Raw genomic sequence first — 20,635 nt, forward strand, 5'->3', positions numbered from 1 at the left:
CCTTCCACCACATTAACGGCAGGATGCAAAATGGGTATAAGAACTCTGTATCTCCTTCATAATATACAATTCTACCCTATTAACTTTAAAAATGTTATGGTTTTTAAAAAATGTTTTAAAGTTAAAATTAACTTGAAAAATGTTAACTTTAAAGAAATGCTCTTCCTTTTTCAATGTAGGTTGATCAAGAAACCAGGGAAGGATCTTTATGGTATCTCAAGTCACTCACCAGCATCAGAATCTTGGGCATTTGTGTAGTCTTCTACTGATCCAGGATCACACTAGCCATGGGAAAATCCAAGAAGAAAGAAGAGGCTGTCTTTCTGAGGAAGAAGATCACACTCCTCAGGGCCTTTTCACTTCTCATTGGGAGCATGGTGGGGAGCGGCATATTCATTTCTCCCAAGGGTGTCCTGAAAAACTCCGGCAATGTGGGCCTCTCCTTAATTGTCTGGTTTGCCTGTGGAATTCTCTCTATGTTTGGTGCGTGGTGAGTTTTTTTTGTCTTCATTTTTAGACAACCAGAAGTTCTGTTGATCTGATGTTACTGAGCCTTGCTGAATTGGTAGCTGCTGTGGCCACATCTGGCTATCTGTGTTGGTAGTACAGGTAGCAGAGAGCCTGTCACTAGTTCCTTGCTCTACCAATCCATCATGTCTGAGCAAAGAGGAGCCTAAATCCTGCTGGCTGTCCTACATTAGACCCATCCATGATAGATGGAAGTTCCAGAACAGAAAGTATGTTTTGGCTCATAGCTAGAGGAAGACAAGTGATCAGATATATAATTTAACCTTTCTTCTTCCTATGATAGCAGTACTTGTGATATAGGAAGTATTTGTTTTGCCTTGAAGTTAGACGATATTCCAAAGCCATAGGAAGTTAATGTGCAACTAATATGAATACGGAACTTATCAAAATATAGCCCAAGAAGAATTCAACTTTGAATTCCCTGAAATTTGACCCATAGGATAGCTACTCTGTAGCTTTCTGATAGGTGTTATATTAGTGCTCGCTGGGCAATTCTGAGAGTTGAAGTCCACCTTTCTTAAAGTTGCCAAGGTTGAGAAACACTGCATTAGACTCATAAAAGAAGCAAGGGACCATTTAGGAGGCATCCCAATTAAATGTTCCAAATTAGTATTGGAATTATATCCCACCTTTATTTCTACAACTCAAGGCAGCATACACAGTGCTCCTGCCTTCTATTTTGCTCCCAATGGCAACCCTGGGAGGTAAGATAAGCAAGAGAAAGTAACGGGCAAAGTCATCCTCCCAGCTTTCATGCCCAAATTTCATGCCCAAATTTTCTCCTCTTGGAGAAAATGGCATTGGCCTCAACATATCCAATGAATGGAGCCTAACATTTGGTGATTGGTCCCATGGTTGAACTGCTGTTACCATTAGGAAATGTGTCCTAATATTTCACTGGAATTTTGTTGTTTTTTTCAAAACTGTTTAGATTTATCTTTTTTTTTTTAATGTGGGGCTCAGAACCAGATGCAATAATTTGACGGGATCCAACTAATGCAGAATCAAATAAAACTCTTGCTATCTAGCTGTCTGGTTTCACAAATCCAGCCAGGGCTGCTTTCTCAAGAAATCAAGACACAACTAAGCTTTATTGGAAATCAATTATTGGCCAGATGAGACAAGTGAACAACAACAACTACAGAAGCACTTTTTAATTAAAGAGGTATTCAAACTACTCTACCCTTTTCCAGTGCTGCCCTCTGGCCAATCCAATCTGATTTTCCCTTTTTTCATCCCAGGAAGCTGTAAGTGTCTGCGTTCTTTGTGTTCTTTCCCACATCAGTAGACAAAACACTGTGTTTGACTGGACACTTTGCATTGTCCAAGCCCCAACCACTAGTTCCAGTGCAGTGAAAGAGATGCAACCTAAAATGGTCTTTGCCTGTTTTGCAGTCACATCGCACTGCTGACTCATATTCATTCTGTTATTCCAAGATCTTTCTCACAAGTATTATTACCAAAACAAATATCTCTCTTTCTACATCTCTCCATTTCATTTCTATTTCCTAGGTGAAGAACTTTGCATTTATTTCTCTTACATCATTCCATTATTTTAGGCTAATTTTACTAAGTGATCAAGGTTGCTGTGGTTTTTCTTTTAAGGTATTAGGTCCTTTCTTTGAGCTATTCCCACTGTCTCCTCATCCAAGTCATCAGTAAAAATAGTGAAGACTTCAGGGCCCAGGAGTGAATCTTGTGGCAAGTTATTTCAGTATGGTGAGGAATCACTGATTCTTAAGTATGATTTTCAAGCCAGCTATGAATCCACTTCATTAACATGCTATCAACTCACACTTAACTAATTTGCTAATCAGAACATCATGGGGGACTTTGTCAAGCTGTTGTATCTGAGTCAAATATTTTCACTATGTACTTGCTATAAAATAATAAATGTATTTTATATTGTAAAAAAAATCACATACACACTGGAATGGTATGAATTAGTGCTGTCTGCTGAGATTCCAGATTTATATTCTCAGAAGGTCAGAATACAAATGTTTCACTGACATCAAGATCTATTATGTTACAGCAACGAACAGTTAACTCGATCAAAAAAATTGGTTAAGATGAATCTGGCAAGATGTGTTACCTGCAAATGCATTCTGACTTTTAATAAGCACTACATAGGTTTCAAAGTGCTTACATATCAATCACTTTACGATCTGCTGTAGAATCTTTCCAGATATCAACATCAGACTATATGATCCTCAGTTCCAACAATCCACTTTCTCCCTCTTTTTGAGGATAGAAATAACCTTTCCTCCAGTCATCTAGAACTTTACCTGTTCTCCGGTTTTTCTCAAGACCATTAGTAAGTTCCTTCAGTAACCTAGGATGCAATTCATCTGGCCCTGAAGTTTTAACTCATTCAAAATAAATAAATAAATATTCCCTGATCATATTTCTATCAAGCTCATGCTTCACTTCTGCATCTACATCCTGCCCTTCCCAATTGCCTTGTGAAACACCCTCTTTTCAGAGAGGGCTGAGCCAAAATGAGAGTTAAGTAAACTCATTTTTTGTTATCTGCTAACATTTTGCCATTTTCACTGAGCTGATTAATACAGTACTGATTCTTCTGCTTCTTTTTATTTTGAATATGAGAGCCAGTTTGGTGTTGCGGTTAAGGCATCAGGCTAGAAACTGGGAGACTGAGTTCTAGTCCTGCCTTAGGCACAAAGCCAGCTGGGCGACCCTGGGCCAGTCACACTCTCTCAGCCCTAGGAAGGAGGCAGTGGCAAATCACTTCTGAAAAACCTGCCAAGAAAACTGCCAGGACTTGTCCAGGCAGTCTCCAAGAATTCGGCATGATTGAATGGATTAAAAAAAAATGAATATAGAAGGCTTTTTCCCCTTCACCAATCTGATGTTTAGCTTTTCTGACACCATTCCTACAAATCTGGTTTATCTCCATGTATTCTTTCCTGGTGATCTGTCCCTATTCCTATTTCCATCTCCTATAAGTGCCCTTTTCAGTTTTCACATTTTTGGTAGGCATTTTGTATAGCCACATGGGCTTCTGTTGCTGTCTTCCAAATCTGTTTCTCATTGAAATGGTTTGCATTTGTACCCTTATTATCTCCAATTTTCTTGAGCTCCTTTTCCCAGTAACTTTCCAATTTTTTAGAGTCTCAGGTATATATTCGAGTATATTTGGCTTTATTTTCTTTTAATGTTAAGAACTCCAGCATTACATGGTGAAGAATTCTAGCATTACATTATAATGCTCCTGCTACTTCCACTTTCTTGATTAAACCTTCCCTACTGGTTAGTATCAAGTCAAGCATTACTAATCCTCTTGTGCCTTCCTATACTCTGAAGGTGAAAGTTGTCAGGAAGACAAGTCGGGAATTTCCTGAAACAACCATGCTTGGCAGCATTTGTCTTCCAACAGATGTCTCCCATTCATGCCTCTCAGAAAGGTCTGCAATGTATTCTAGAAAGCATAACCACATCTTCTCCTTGGCTGAGTGGACAATAGCCAATACCCACAAATAGAAGTGTTTATTTTTACTTATTTTAACTGAGATGCTCTCTGCACTATTACCCATTCCCTTAGATTTCTGAGCAGGAAATAATCTCTTCCATTTCAGGTGCTTCTCTACCTTTTGATCAAGCTGTATAATTGCTATATTCCAATCATGAGATTCATCTCATCGGTCTATAATCTACTTTAACTGCTCTGGAAGATCAAAAGCAGCAAGATTTTCTCTTAACACTCCCTCAAGTACTGAATTAAGATGGCTAGATACCAAAGAGATGCCACTGAAAAACAAGCAGGAGGAATCAGTATGTTCAAGGAAATTCCAAGATCTGCAGAAGAAGAAAAAAAAGTGGGGTGGGGGGAGCCAAGATTCCCAGTTCTAGTTGGACATTCTGAGTCTACAAAACCCTCAAATCTGTGTGAAAAGATGCCTGGAAAAATAAACCAAATGAGGAGAGAATAGACCAAAGTCCTATAGGTGTTTGCTGAAAAGCAGCCAGCATCGTTTAATACCACTTTCTTCTCTAAGAAAATTGAGAGGAAGCATGTCTGCTGAAATGTAATCCATCTTCTCCCCATCTGCTCCTCTAAATCATGAAGCTTAAAATGCAACTTTAAATGGAAAAACTCTATAACTTACAAGAATCACTCATTCTATCTGAACTCCATATAGGCTCCCAAGCCACAAGAGCTGCAGACCAGATGTCTAGCTTAAAAATAATAGAGGTGAAAATTGAAGGTAGAAGGAACATGCACATATGAAGGCATTATGGCTAGGGCAATAAGATCTGGGTGAAAAAATATATATCGCCATCTCTGCTGCCATCTGATAGCCCTGATCATGCAGCTCAACATCCCAACCTCCATTTTCAGCATCAAGCTGTCCATGTGAATATCATGCTTCAGTGCCTACATTGCCTTTGCTAAGGTGCAAGATAACGCTGCTGTTCCTGATGTAATTTGGGACTGGCACAGTTTTGGCCAGAAATTCTAGATGGACACTTACTACTAGAGTTAGTGAATGGGGACCATGCTTAATGTTTTCAGAGGGCGTGAAGCCACAGTGGGTGAAGCAATGATGTAAAATGTGTGGGGCCACATTCTCATGTAAAGGGACAGGTTGTTCTAGTTTTTTTTTTCAGTTTTGAAGGTGGAGGTGGGGGATTCCTTTGTTTTTAAAACCACATTAAGGCTTTTTTAGGGCTTCAAACATTGCACAGTACATTTTTGGCCTTGTATTACCATACTTCAATGGTGAGGTCAAGGATGGCTTCTGGCTACAGAAAATGTTAGTTTGAAGTACTAGATCCTCATTGGATTCAATAAGATTTATTTCTGAATAAAGATCTTTCAGGTAAAAACATTAAGCTATTTTTGTACCTGGGATAACTCAAAATGGCAGAGTTCCCTGTGTGGTTATGTGTGCTTAATTGTTTTTAATTGCTGTTAATGTTTCTGGACTTTGAAGGCTGCCAGAGTCTAATAGAGTGGATGACTATAACAAAATAATAATAATAATAATAATAATAATAATAATAATAATAATATCCATAGACCAAATCTCCACCTGTTCTGGTATTATCTAGCAGCATTCCCCAGCCTGGTGCTTTCCAGATACCTTGCGACAGTTCCAAAATTCTGAATTGTGAGAGCTGTAGTGTCAAGAAATCTGGAAGGTACCAAGCTGGAGAAAATTGCTCTTGGCCAACTGATCACTGCTTCCCAGGATTTCAGGCAGATCTTCCCCAATTTTTTCTATAGACCAGGGTTTCTCCACCAGGGTTCTGTGGAACCTTAGGGTTCTGCGAGAAGTCATTGTGGGTTCCTTGGGAGATCACGATTTATTTAAAAAATTATTTCAAATTTAGGCAACTTCACATTAAATAGGTTTCATTCTTTACTTTTAGTTTAGTTTAAGAACACATCTATACAGGCCTACACATGAAACGAATATAGTAATTTTGTAACTTCTGGCCTGTCTTTGAGCCTGAATGTGCAGGGGTTCCCCGAGGCCTGAAAAATATTTCAAGGGTTCCTCCAGGGACAAAAAGTAGAGAAAGGCTGCTATAGACCATGGAGGAGGGGGTTTAACCTGAGGCCCGTTGCATACAAGGCATAGGCACCATGTCTGAGTTAGGTCCTTGTTCTTCATTTATGTAGGACAGGGTTAAGTTCTAGAGACATTTGTAGTTCTGGGATCCAAATAAGTGCTCTAAACTCTCTTCAGCAACAACAAAAATAGGTAAGATGGTAGCCTTCCTTTTTGAGATGCAGAAGGCACAAAAACTATGTTGTAAACCTTCAAATAGATTTAACCTATCTTCCTTCCCACTGTAAATAGAAAGTTCTGAGCCCAGCCCCTGAATGTGACATGGTTTTGTGGATCTGGTACTACCACTTCACTCACTGTAGCTCTCCTTTCCACCTAATTTGCCACAGACTATACTCATCCCTTGCAGGGGAAGGAAAGTGTGACTTCTATAGACTGGGAAGGGTGGTCCTTTCTTCAGTAAAAGGTTGTGCTTCCCTAGAGCTGCATGTTGGGTAGAGCTTAAGCTAGTAGAGTGCAAGCAAATGGGGATGTCCTTTCTTTCTCTGAAACTCTTCTCTATCCCTGATAGGACCAAATGATGTATTTAATCTAGAAATAATTATTGCGGTGTATGTATCCCATCTGTTCCTCCATAGGAGTTTAGCCAGTTTGGTGTAGTGGTTAAGGCACCAGGCTAGAAACCAGGAGACCGTGTCATGAGTACTGATGGCGAGCAGGAGGGGGCCTCTATCCAGGGGGGAAAACGCATGCGTAGTACTGAGGAATTAAGCAGCCATTCAAAGAGACACAGATCAGACCCGCCTTAACCTTTGGGGTTTATCTGTCTGGGTTTTTCCCACGCTTCTTCAGTTTGTTAGGATTCTGTCTTATGTAGCAGTAATAAACACTAGAGACCTACTCCTCGTCTCAACGTGATTCCTGACTGTTAGGACAGACCGTGAGTTCTAGCCTGACCTTAGGCCTGAAGCTGGCTGGGTGACCTTGGGCCAGTCACTCTCTCTCAGGCCTAGGAAGGAGACAATGGCAAACCACTTCTGAAAAACCTTGCCAAGAAAACTGCAGGGACTTGTCCAGGCAGTCTCCAAGGATTGGACATGATTGAGTGGAAAAAAAACCCACATTATATTGGGAGGACTCCTATAGTTTAGGCTAGGAAAGCCCTAATTTTCTCTTTTTTGTGACAGCACTTTAGAATGTCCAAATCTTTCCAAAATAAAGCATGGGAAAAGTCTTCATCTGGATTTGTTAAAGTTGTACCTAAATCATTCCAGGTGCTTTGAGTTATGCAGAACTGGGCACGCGAATCACCAAGTCTGGAGGCCATTACATTTATATCTTGGAGACTCTGGGTCCTCTGCCTGGGTTCCTGTTTCTATGGGCTGAATACTTTGCTATAAGGTAAACTTTTCCATCTATGAAGATGAATTAATAAAATATGGAGTTTATTTGTGCATTTTTATTAGAACATCAACATACAAATGTGTATTTTGAATATATCAAATTAGAGAAGTCAGGTAATTCATAGTTTGTGTGTTTTATTTCTGGACAGGACAGTGAAACCTGAATGATCATTCATATTAGAAAGAACCCCACCAAGAATAAGATCATATAGAAGGCAATAAAGAGAAAGGATAGAGAAATTAATTCAGTTTGTATTTGGATACAACTCATTCATTTCTGCATATCTGAACCAACAGATAAATTTTCTAGTCTCCACATTTCCCACTTTTGCAGTCTTGTGTCTACATGTGTACGTATGCACATACTTATGCACATTAATGTATAAAAATGCATTACTTTAGGGAAAATTGTTTGCAAAATGTCTATGTGTAGGCAAAATAAAAACACATCTTGTTAGAGAAATGTACACAAAAGAACATGCAAATCTGAGAATGAACTTTAAAAAATACTCTTAAAGGAATAAGACAAACTAAACAAATGAATTGAAGACAAACTGAGAGGAAATGAAATGGTCAGATTTCAAAAAATGGTACTTGAGAGAAACTGAATTTTGCGGATTCATTCCCAGTTGCTGCTGCTGCTGTTTCTTCCACCTTCTCCTCTTCCTCCTCCTCTTTATCATTATCATCATCAACATCTGCACTAGAATATTGCACCATGCACTGTAACATCTTCGAGTCTTCTCAAAGAATATAATTTTTCTCTAGACCAGCCAACAGTGCCGTTGTTGCCTTAGCATTTGGACGCTACATCTTGGAACCATTTTTTGCACCTTGTCCGGCTCCTCTCCTGGCAGTGAAGCTTGTTGCTCTCCTGGGCTACTGTAAGTGCCTAATGGAAATCATGACCATTTTATTTCCATAGTGGTGGTGATCCAGCCAAAGACTCACATTGGTGAGTCATGCTGATTTTGCATGCTTAACTTATGCAGATCAAACCCTTTCCCTTTCTTACCACCTCAGACATTGTCATCATCTTAAATTCTTGGAGTGTCAGCTGGAGTGCCCGGCTTCAGACCATCTTGTCCATCATCAAGTTGGCAGCACTCTCTCTCATCATTGTCCCAGGCATGATGCTTTTAGCTCAAGGTATTTCAAGTTGTTGTTCTTGCCTATTAATCAACACAATGATAAAAGCACAAGGAATACTTCAGAAGGGGAAAACTGTTTAGAATGGCAGATATATCTGGAAACTGAAGGATACATTGTGGGCACTCTTAGAAAATGGCTATCAGTGGGGAGGGGATGGCTATTCACAAAATGGTTGCCTGGCCATTCACAAAGGAACCATTTACTACAAGGCAAATGAGTGAGATTGTTCCTTATCATTATTCTCCAGGATATTCACACCTGTACATCTTTGTCTTTTAGGGGACATGCTTCTAAATAAGGCACTAACCTATAACAATGAATCTTTTTTATTTTCTAAGAAAACCTGTATGGCCTAAAAAGAGGCAGTGAGGATCAGTAATGCTAGAGATGGATCTTCTATAACAGATCATCTTCTTATTACATTAAAAAAAATTAAAATCAGAGTTAAAACCGGATAGAGCAGGGAGCTTTGGTGGGTATCAAGAAAATTGCCTACAGTCTTAATGGTACCCAAAAACCACATTGCCTGCCCCGATTTACTTTCTTAAGTATCATAGAATAATACTCTTATTATAGTTTAAGGGCTACTTCTCTATATACGTAGACTATCATCAGAAGTTTGAATGCTTTGAATGCACCATATAAAATTTGGCAGGAAGGAAGAAGAGGAAAGTTTTTTTCAGAAACAGACCAGAAAGTTCTCTGTAAGAAAACCAATCATTATAGTTTATAATATTATGACTTACTCACCAAACTATGGTTAAAACATGGCTTACTGTAATGTGTTAACCCAATCTATTTGTTATTATAATTCATTTATTGCCTATGACTGGCAGTGGCTTGGTGGGAACTCAAGCAGAGGGAGAGACTGCTTATCTCCTGCAACACAATCCTTTTAGACAAGATGGTTGCACTGAATCTGGGCCCATCTCTCTCATGCAAATCATGTGCTGTACCACCAAATTACATGCATACACACACAAGAAAATCTGACTTGGGTACTAATCTATCTTTCATCAGAATGTCCATTTCTGCTATGCCTTTGCTTTCTAATTTTACTGTTTTCTTTAGGCTGCACAGGAAACTTCCAGGATGCTTTCAATGCCCAAGCACTCGTTTTGGACAAACTGCCTTTAGCTTTTTATGCAGGAATGTTCGCCTACTCTGGATGGTATGCATTCTTAATGTATATTTGTGAAACCAACCCTCTTATAATTTCTCACTGTCACTGAAGCAGTCCTTTCTGTCTCTTGCTCCTCCCTTAATGCAGGTTTCAGACTAGTTTTGTACGAGAAGAACTAGTGAAGCCAGAACGGTGAGTTGGAAAGATGAAACTTCATTCTGACTAGACCAGTCTTTCCCAATCTGGCACCCTCCAGATGTGTTAAGACTGAACTCCTCTGCTTGTTGGAAATGCTAGAGTTGCATCTGAAAGACACCAGGTTGGTGGAGAAGACTGGACTAGAGTAACAGGCATAACAAGATAGATTTTTGTGGTATAGTACTTTAAAAACAGAACTGTGAGGAGGCGGAAATGATGGAACAGTGCCAGAACTAAAACATAATAATATTTAAATTTTGCAGTCAAATATCATAATTAATGCTTTTGTCCTTACTGTCTATAAAACTGAAAAGCAGGAATAGTTCCCTGTTGTGTAGATAGAGAACAAAATGCCTATTTTTCCTTCCAACTTTATAAACACAAGGACCAGCAGCATAATTTTTTACAAGATGAATGCTGAAACTTTAGCAAAGTGGTTCAGGGTATCTCAGAGAATGAAGAAGTTCTTAGGTTCTTCTGAGTCCACCCCAAGATTCCAGATACTAGATAAGTCTTTGTTTCAAATACACATGCAATACACTGAGAGTAGAATTGATTTTCTAAGAGTCCCTACAAATGATGTAGGCCCATTCAGAGATAAACACCATTAAGCTCAATGGGAAGGCTTCCTTCTATGCAAGTGCATATAGAATTGCAGAGTCAGTCTGGGTTCTTATATGAAAAGAAGTGTGTAATATATATGAATGAGATGGCTGTACTTTGCAAGGCACTCCACACCCTGGACATGATGCAAAGTGCCTGAATGAGTTCCAGGAGTCCGAAGAGGGTTCTGCACATGTGCAACACATGCACAGCATTTCTCCTGGCTATTGGAACTGCTGGGTAAGGGCCTGGGTGGAACTAAATGAAGCAGCTTTGTGAATGTGCTTTGCCCTAGCTTTTGCTTAAGCAAAGCACTCTAAAACTTTGCACAGCTCCTTACAGCTCTGAGGAGGAGAACAGATCAATCAGCAAATAATGTTAAACACAGACCCTCACTCTCAAAACCTGTAAAAAGGTAAAGCCTCCTTCAAGTCACACTTGGTTTCTGGATGGGTCCATATAGTTAAGCTCTATGTAAAGGTAATCAATTTAATTCTCATCCAGGTAATTAACTTTGGATCCCTCTAGAGGCTCTATGTTATATTTAAGATACCTTAATTTCTGCAGACTCTTTGGCAGATGCATGGTCATGAAGAGAGAGAAGAAATTGTTCTGAAAAAAATTTCTGAATTATAAAATTGTGTGTCCTTATTAAATATGCTGGGCTGTTAATAGCAATGAAGGACAGCAGTGATATACATTATTTTAAAAGCTGCAATCCTATTCATGTTCACCTGCCACTTACATTTAGGTAGACATAGATAGGATTGTGTTGCATGGCAAGGTTGTTAAATTGTCTTAGGACACAAAATGGAGAACAATCTGGCCTCTATCATCAGTCATACGGCCAAGAAGCCCAGAAAATATATAGAACATGCCCTTCCGACAAGAACAATGACAAGAAAAAACATCATCCTGATCTGTACTGGATGTAAATGTTGCCCACCACTTCATTCCAGCCAACTGATCTTCTACTAGTTATCTTGACTTTACCTCCCTTTGGGGCAGTTGTCTGGAGCTTCTTTTTGTTTAAATGTCTCTTGCACTAAACATTCTGTCATACTTCATTCTTTGCTCCAAGGAGGAGAAGACAGTTTACATGGCTCTTGTCTCCACTCTGTGGTTTTCATCTGCTAACTGCCCTCTCATGGAAGCTGGGGATCCAGTGCCTGGCATAAGAGGGCTGAAGATCTTTGGTCATGCTTTCTCATTATTTGGAAACTGCAGTCCCAACATCTCTGGAGGGCATCAGGTCAAGGACAGTTGAATTAAATCATAATTGGGGGGCTACAGTTGTACTCATAGATGTCTCTCTTTCCTTTTCCTTTTTGTTTTTGTAGAAATATCCCTCTGGCTGTGATTGTGTCTGTGATCACAGTGATCGTGGGATATATGCTCACCAATGTTTCCTATTACACAGTACTGACAGCAGCAGATGTCCTTGTCTCCCAGGCAGTGGCTGTGGTGAGTTGAAAGTCAATGCTGTTTTTACAATCAGATGAAGCTAACACACAGACACACACACCACCCCGTTCAACACAGACACTCCAGAGGGTTCAGTTTGCAGTTGATGGAAGAGAAGTTTGGCAATTAAGTGGCAATTAAGCACAGTTTCACAGAGTAAGGTTCCCAAGAGTTTGTTTTGCCACTGTAAAGTCTCAGAATAGCAAGTAGTATGAATATTCATTTGGGGGGCACATGTGGGGACAGCACTGCTAACTCTTTTAAAACATCTCCAGTTGTGTTCTAAAATTTCTGTTATGTATGTTACCATCTTGTAGAGTTTAGTTGAAAGTTCTGAGATGGTATTTGGGGTCTTGGGGGGTTATTATTTTCTTTCTTCCTCCTGCAAAAAAAAAAAGCCATTGTCTTCATATATCTCAGTATTGTTCAAATGCAGGCTGAGGAATTCTAGCAGTTGAAGTCCACACATCTTAATGCTGCCAGATTTGAACAATACAGAGATAGAGATATATAGACACACCACACACACACACACAATATTTCAAGCTTAGTTAGAGTATTTCCAAAGCTTTCTTAAAGACTGATGAAGCAAGTAGTAACAATATTAGAGGCATAAGGAAGAAGCAGGTTAGAACTAGAATGAAAAACTGTGGAGCTGATGCCCTAACAGCTCACTAAAGGCCTCCTGGTGATTTTTGTTCACAGCTGAGTTGATTCATTCAGTATCTTACATATGTGAATTACAACCATGCCTTTCTCCCCCTACCAGAGTTTTGCACGGAAAGCTTTCCAGAGCCTTATCTCTGTGATTCCAATCTTGGTTTCCTTGTCTTGTTTTGGAACCATGAATGGAGGAATTTTTACATTTTCAAGGTTGGTAGCTTGTTAATTTCTAATGTTTACCTTTATCTCCCATGATGTCACAACACATGTCACAGTGATGTCATTATGGCTTGTGACAGACACTGATCAGGACCCCAAAGCCACAGAGGCAGGATAGGGACTGGTAATCAGGACAGCACATTTGATGCTGGTACAGTTTCTGCCAACTCAAGGATGATGCCAACTTCAATTCAGATCCTAAGCATGTGAAAGTGAGTAACAAAATCCAACAAGGAAAATTGTTTGTTTCAGAGGCACATTGGAAGGAAATTATCTTGATCACAGAAATGATGGAGTGGAAGGTGTTTAACTGTACCCTTACATTTCCCTCTTGAACCTTTGCTGCTAGCCACTTCCACTCCCAGATTAATTTCCAGGTCCTCATTTTCATCACACAGATGTGAATGGATGCGGAACTCAGTTGTGGAGAAAAGACAGATGGGGGAATTTCAGGGGAAAAGACTAGAGCTTAAGAGGGTATGTTAAATAAATCACAGTTGGCCAAGTTCAGACAATACACTAAATATAAATATAAATTTAGGCTTTCAAACAGTTGTGGCTGGGCTCACAAAGCTGATAAGCCAAAACCAACCAACTGCATGATAACTCTGTGTAGTGTGTGTTCCCAGCCTCAAGAATGATGTCCTTGTCTGCTTCAAACGATTCCCTCTCAACGTTTTGAAGCAAAGGAGGAGAAAATTGTGTTTTTCTTATAGATACTCCTTTTCAATACTTAGGTAGGGATTGAACATTGTGCTGAGCCTTGGCTTGCTTAAGAGGGTATGTTAAATAAATCACAGTTGGCCAAGTTCAGACAATACACTAAATATAAATATAAATTTAGGCTTTCAAACAGTTGTGGCTGGGCTCACAAAGCTGATAAGCCAAAACCAACCAACTGCATGATAACTCTGTGTAGTGTGTGTTCCCAGTCTCAAATTTTCACAAATGTCAATTATCATATTTCTGAGGCCATCACTAGCTATCATCCAGAAGCTGACACTAGCTATCATGATTTAATTCCTATTTCTTCTTGGGAGGGTGGGTTTTTTTTTTTGCATGGTGAGATAGCTATTTGGTTTTTAATAGGATTTTCTAGTCCACATTCTGAAAAGTGGCAATTTGGGAGGGGGTCAGATTTTTCCTGCTGTTTTGATTGCGCATATAACCCTTACCCTGAATTATGGCCTTTTTGGTCTCCTCTTAAAGTAACCAAATGTCTTGGAATAGCGACTTAGATAAAAGAGGAATCGGTCATTCCCTTTGTAGCTAATCAAACCAGTACTGATGAAAGAAAGCATATTTAGATAACAAGAGAAATGGAAGGTTGAGGTACTCTGCTGACTTTCCCTGTTTTTGCAATTAGATTTTAAAAATGTTATTGTGTGATTTCATAGTGAACTATCATTTGAAGGGTGGCATAAAAGTACCCTTATGAAATGTGTTTCCAATCCAGCAGGCTTCTAACAGGGAGGTTTCTACATTCTTGAGCTCTTTCACAGCTGATTCTCTACTTCTAGGACATTGTTTGTGGCTTCCAGGGAGGGGCAATGGCCCACTCTCTTCTCTATGATCCATATCCGACGCCATACCCCACTGCCAGCTGTCATGTTAATGGTATGCTCCTTTGTCAGATCCATTTCTTACTTCAGTGGCTGTGATGTGGCCAGTCTGTGGCAATCATTTTTATCTGACAATAATGCAAACAGCCTGTGTTACTGATAGCCTGACCACAATAATACCAATAACTGTTAAAGTTTGTTCTTTTGCTTTCAAAATCATCATTATTGCCTATTATTGGTTATTGCTTATGATTATGTGCCATCAAGTCAGTGTTGATTCTTAGCAACTACATAGAAACACCTTCTCCAGGGTGATCTGTCTACAATCTGGCCCTCCAGCGTTTCCAATGTGGCAAGTTCTTTAAATCAATCAATCCATCACTGCTGTAGTTGAGTCAGTCATCCTCTTCTCTTTCCTTCTACCTTTCCCATTACTATTATTATAGTAATCTCTTAAATAAAAAATAACTAGGTTAAATTGCCCAGATTGTGTGGTGAATGGTGGCATGTCTGCATATGTGCATGTTTATCTTTGTGCATATACTGTATACGTGATTTACAAAAAGTAAATCCCATATACAAGTATTCTACTTGTACCTGATGGCATTCAGATGTGTGGGACTACAACTCCCATTCACCAGTCAGGCAGCATGCTCAAGGGCCATTGCTAACAGGGGATTTTAGGACTTGTAATTCAACACATCCGGATGGCATCAGATTTGGGAAGATTTATCTATGTGTTCCGTCTATGAATGAATTTTCTACAATGCTTTGTTCATGAAATGCCAGAAATGAAGTAATCCATTTACAAGATTTCACCTTCTAAGACTGAAGGAACTAATTAATATGCAAGTGTATTGATCATATGTTAAAATTCAAATGGTTAATCAGCTAAAGCTCATTAACTGCTTGACAGCCCACATCAGCAATAGTTTTTCTATTGTGTTTTATAAAATATTTCAGTGGATTTGTTCTTATTTACTCAAAATATGGTGTTTAGAAATTTCTTTCAGTTTTGGACTTTGACTTGCTAGCTGCTGTTATTTCAAAATTAAAACTCATATCTGAAATTTAAATTCCTGTCATGAAGCAGCAACAATCTTTCATTCTTGCAACTGTTGGCAATGCAAGCGCAAACCCTATAAATGATTTTGATAAAGCATACATTGCATGTTCTGTCCAAAGCAAATGAACCAAAGTTAGTTTTGGATTGATTTCCACCTTCTTCCCATGAAAAATCTGATGGTTTGGTTTACTCTCTTTTCACTTTACTCCCTTGAGTTCCCTTTGGTCACAGCCATGATTTGTGTAGGAGACCTTTACCACCTGTTGAACTTCTTCAGCTTTTCCCGGTGGCTCTTCATAGGATTAGCCACCCTTGGGCTTATAGTTCATCGCTGCCGCCATCCTGAGATATTAAGCCCATTCAAGGTAAGGTCTGATAGTTGGAATTCTCTTGGGAATATAACTCTCTACCTTCTTTTGTTAGCTCTGGAGTGGTGAAACAGGACTTCTTGGATCTCAGTCCTCCCAAAAGAGATTCATGAAAGTGGCATTATTATTATTTATTAAATTTATATGCTGCCCAACTCCCAGGACTCTGGGCAGTTTACAGATGATTTAAAACATGAAAAAAATGACAATAAAAACCACATGCAACAACAGCAAACAAAAAAGGGTAGAGATGGCAGAATAACAAATTGCGTGGAAACAAAAGAAAGAATTATTTTCAACCAATACTTCAATATTGGCAAGTTAATTTGGAACCAATATACAAACAGTGCTCCAGACAAGGGCTGGAGATACCCTGGTTCAAATCTCTGCTCAGCCATGAAGCTGGCAAGGAGACCAACAACTCCTTAAGATCTTACCTTGGAAGTGTGAAGATTAAGTGAAAGGGATAGAACCAGGTGTGGCATCCTGAGTCTTTGAAGGAAGGATGGGATACAAATGTTATTTAAAAGGATTAATGCAAATCCATTGTTTGTACTAGAGTATTTAACTTCTACTCTGCCTTCAAGAGCTCCTGGAGTTAGTTTGTCCCACCTTTCTTTTTTTAGTAATTCAGAAATTGATACTTCTAGTATACCAAAGTCTTCGCAACTCTCAAAAGCATAATGGAAATGATGAAAGTTCTTTTTTTGTAGTTACAAACATTTCAAAAAAGAAAAAAATTAAATTGGAGTGACACTTATGCAACTGTCAGATTTAATTACAGATCTAGGAAGAAGAACTCTGATTATGACAGATTTATAATCATTGCTCCCTTGTAGTTGTAGCTGAGAAAATGATCCTGATCATCTCAAAAGGCCACAATAGCCCTGTCTTGCTTCACAGTTGTGCTTCTGAAAATGTGATGGTCTTCCCATTTAACCAGAGGAGTACCTTTGGAGGAAGGCGGATGGGAAGCATCTTATTATCTAGACTTGGCTATATGTTTCAGCCATGTCCGTACAGCTTTCTTAACAGAAATGAGTGGCCATTGCCTTTAGAATAGGCAACCATTACACCTGGCTTGGGTCTCGATCTGCTAGCAAGTTTTCTGATTAACAAATGTTATCAAAAGGCACAAGTTTTTGTGAGCTGCATAAGCTTTCATGAGCTGCAGTTCATAACATCTTATGCCTTTTTATATAGTTTGTTAGTCGGAAAATGTGCTACCCAATTTCTGATTTCTCCCAGGTAGTTTGACTACCCTCACACCTGCAGAGTCCTACTGTCCTCATGCTTGTAGTGGATCATCCTTAGCTTCTCCCCTTCCTTTGGACTTTACCAGCCAGGGTGATCCTACTAGAGGTTCACACTCTTGGTGGCATTGCTCTCAGGTTCACAGAAGCGATTGAGCTGTGTCACCATGTCAAGATGATAATTCTCTAGGAGGATCTGTCAGCCCTTAGAGGTAGTCCCAACAAGAAGCACCAACCAAGAGTACTAAAAGGTAAAGGTTTCCCTTGACGTAAAGTCCAGTCGTGTCCGACTCTAGGGGGCGGTGCTCATCTCCGTTTCTAAGCCTTGGAGCCGGCGTTGTCATAGACACTTCCGGGTCATGTGGCCAGCATGACGACTCGGAACGCTGTTACCTTCCCGCCGAAGCGGTACCTATTGATCTACTCATGTTTGCATGTTTTCGAACTGCTAGGTGAGCAGGAGCTGGGACTAGCAACGGGAGCTCACCCCGCCGCGCGGTTTCGAACCGCCGACCTTCCGATCGGCAGCTCAGCGGTTTAACCCGCAGCGCCACCGTGTCCCTTAACCAAGAGTACTAATACTACCTTTATTGTAAGGTTACAGTAACAAGAGTCTGAAAGTACACCTCTCCCCCTCACCTTTACAGACCAAGAAACTAGGGAGGGTCCCTTCTGAGACATTTACCATGCTCCCATTGTTTCTGCGGGCTCAGCTGCCCCTTATTTGACCATTGCCTAGTCTGCTACTGCTGCTGCTCCTGTCTCTCAAGGACATTCCCACATTCCCACAGATATTACAGGTTCCCAGATATGATGGAGATTTTGACTACAATATGACAAAGACCTTCTATAAAACATCTTTCTCTGATAAAATATATTTTTTCTCTCTCTCCAGGTTCCTCTTTTCATTCCTGTTTCCTTCACTATCATCTGCCTTTTCACGGTGGGAATGTCTTTCTACTCAGACCCAGTTAATATCAGCATTGGATGTGCCATCGTTTTAAGTGGACTTCCAGTTTACTATTTGCTCATCAAACAGTCAATGCCAAATTGTTGCCGTACAACTTTCTGTGAGTGGAGAGCAGATCATTTTGGATTATGGCATCCTTAAAACCACAGCCTAGCAGGGATGCTATAAGCTGAGGCAGGAGCAACATCTCCAGTGTTGCTCAGCTTCAACTTCTGGTATTTCTAGGAAGCTTGGTCAAATGGGTCAGGATGCTGGAGAGATGGGTATGTCTGTCACCTACTAGGAGGTTTTTGCATGCATTTGCTGCACCTATTAGTGGCCTATATTAGATTCCTAGGATGCATATTACAGAGTTCATTTATACAGCACAAGATTATATGCAAGCATTTTTTAAAAAAATTTCATCTTGCATGATTAATTTTGGACAGAACTTTTTAAGCTAATCCCATGCAAAAAATGAGATTTTCACATTATAATTGCACTATAATTATAGAATGATAATCACATTACTTAAAGACCAGCCCAAGAACTATCCTCAGTTGTGGGAACTCAGTTGTGATTCCCAGAATTCCCCAGCCAACATGGCTATTGCTGAGCATTCTGGAAGTTGAAGCCCACAGCTCTGGAGCTGTCGAGGTTGGGATACTTCAGATATCCAGGCAAACACCTATAATGAAACTACAGCATAGTTCTTGGGCTGATCTGGTCCCCAAATTATGTTATTGGGCTTCTTACTGTTCAAATGGAATTGCCTCCAAACATTCTGCCCAGAGTTTCACTTTTATTTATTTAATTAAATTTATTATAGCCACCCACTCCAATAGAATTATTTTTGAAAATGTTTGTATATATGAGGTTCCATTCTCAAAATCTTCCTTGGACTTTTGAATCCAAACTTGAACATAGATATGAGCCTTAACTAGAGAAATGTTACTGCTCAGAGTCTGACTTTATACCTTAGCTGATTATCCATAAGGGCATCTGATCATATGAACTCCAGAATGATGGAGAAGGTCCAAGAAACCAGTAGAACAGCTACTGCTGTTCAATCAGCACAGTGGGGCTGTTCTTACCTTTATAATTTTATTTTATATTTTATACTTACTTTATGTATGATTTTACAGACTGCTTCAGTCAACCAACTCAAAGTACCTCCATATTCATATTCTTTACCTTTTTCTTTCTGCAGATTATCTTACACTGAAGCTTCAGATCCTCTTGAAGGTGGTACAGCAGGAGATCAGGACATACTGAGCAGTCTTTATTTTGAAATGTTGACTTTGGGGAGCCTTCTGTACAAGCTTGTGTTTCCTATCACACTTAGAGTAGCTTTGCATGACTGCTTCCAGTTTGGGGTTTTACCACCATATGGAAAGTTCACCAGAGATCAAAGGCACAGGGAAGCTTGCCCTGATTCTTGCTTACTATTTGATTGTTTTACAAATGTAGTCTATGCTGCTGTTGGTATTATCCTCATCTGCAATGCAGATAGACTTAGGTGCAACCAATAAAGCTGATGCAGTTGCATCTGCATACATACTCTATTTCTAAGTAAAGCTTAGGTAGAAATACATTATTTGTAGATTTTGAAATAACACCATAAATTTGTTATAGTCATAGTATATTTTGAAATAACACCATAATTTTGTTATAGTCATAGTATATTTTGATGAGCATTTCTGGGTTAAAGAGAATTTTGGATGCTTTTCAGCCTATACTTTATGAAAGACAAATCAATTTTTCAAAGGTTTTCAAAGGTATGATTCAAGATCTTTTACACTAGACTAGTGTTATAATGGGTTTCCTGCCCACCAGGGTGCTGTGCTGAATCACCATTGACATTCCTTCTGACTTTGATCCTGAACATTTGGAATTCAGTTTTAACAGGATTTTTTCAACCACAATGACACCCCACTTTCAGTTACTGTTACTGGCACTTCAGCAAGCGTTAGTAACTAAGTGTTAGTGACTTAAGTGTTAATTTCTAACATTTCAGTGCCATCACATCAGTTGGAAGAAAACTACTGTTCTCTACCCTAACAAAGGAATAGTGATCTCTACACAGTTGCAGTGGTTAGGATCTAGCCATAATAATAGTAATAGTAATAGTAATAATAATAATAATAATAATATAGCAGGGCTATGGTCTCATATGCGTTGCAGCATTTACATGATACTTTGCTGAAAACAGTGGGACTCCCTTCTTTGAATATCATGTTTAAGATTGATCTGTCGGAATGAAATGCATGTCTTTGTAAGATGGAGAGCAGAGCATGTTGTAAATGTTTTGTACATTAAATGGCAGCAATGCTAATTCTTTTCAGTCCATGTCTGTTTCACATGTGCTGGTTCATAAATCTGTATTATTTCTGCCTTAATCTGTACTATTTCTGCCTTAATCTGTATGTTTTTGAAAAAAAAGTAGAAAAATATATCCATTTTATATGCATTTTATCATATAATATACGTTTTGCTGTAAACTGTCCAAATTTGTTTGTTTGAACTGAAAAATATGGTATAACATTT

The 20,635-nt window shown here is 39.3% G+C and overlaps 1 protein-coding gene across 1 annotated transcript; it reads left to right on the forward strand.

The window, feature by feature from the left end:
• Positions 1-190: 190 nt before the first annotated feature.
• Positions 191-20,635, forward strand: LOC134501078 (cystine/glutamate transporter-like). The gene is made up of 12 exons (XM_063308651.1): positions 191-483; positions 7,340-7,466; positions 8,237-8,352; positions 8,492-8,617; positions 9,692-9,791; positions 9,891-9,935; positions 11,885-12,008; positions 12,778-12,881; positions 14,411-14,507; positions 15,734-15,883; positions 18,035-18,209; positions 19,299-20,635. The coding sequence occupies exons 1-12, from the start codon at positions 288-290 to the stop codon at positions 19,361-19,363; spliced, it is 1,425 nt and encodes a 474-aa protein (XP_063164721.1). The 5' UTR covers positions 191-287; the 3' UTR covers positions 19,364-20,635.

Source organism: Candoia aspera, chromosome 7, assembly GCF_035149785.1.
Source record: "Candoia aspera isolate rCanAsp1 chromosome 7, rCanAsp1.hap2, whole genome shotgun sequence".
In the NCBI taxonomy this organism is placed as follows: domain Eukaryota; kingdom Metazoa; phylum Chordata; class Lepidosauria; order Squamata; family Boidae; genus Candoia; species Candoia aspera.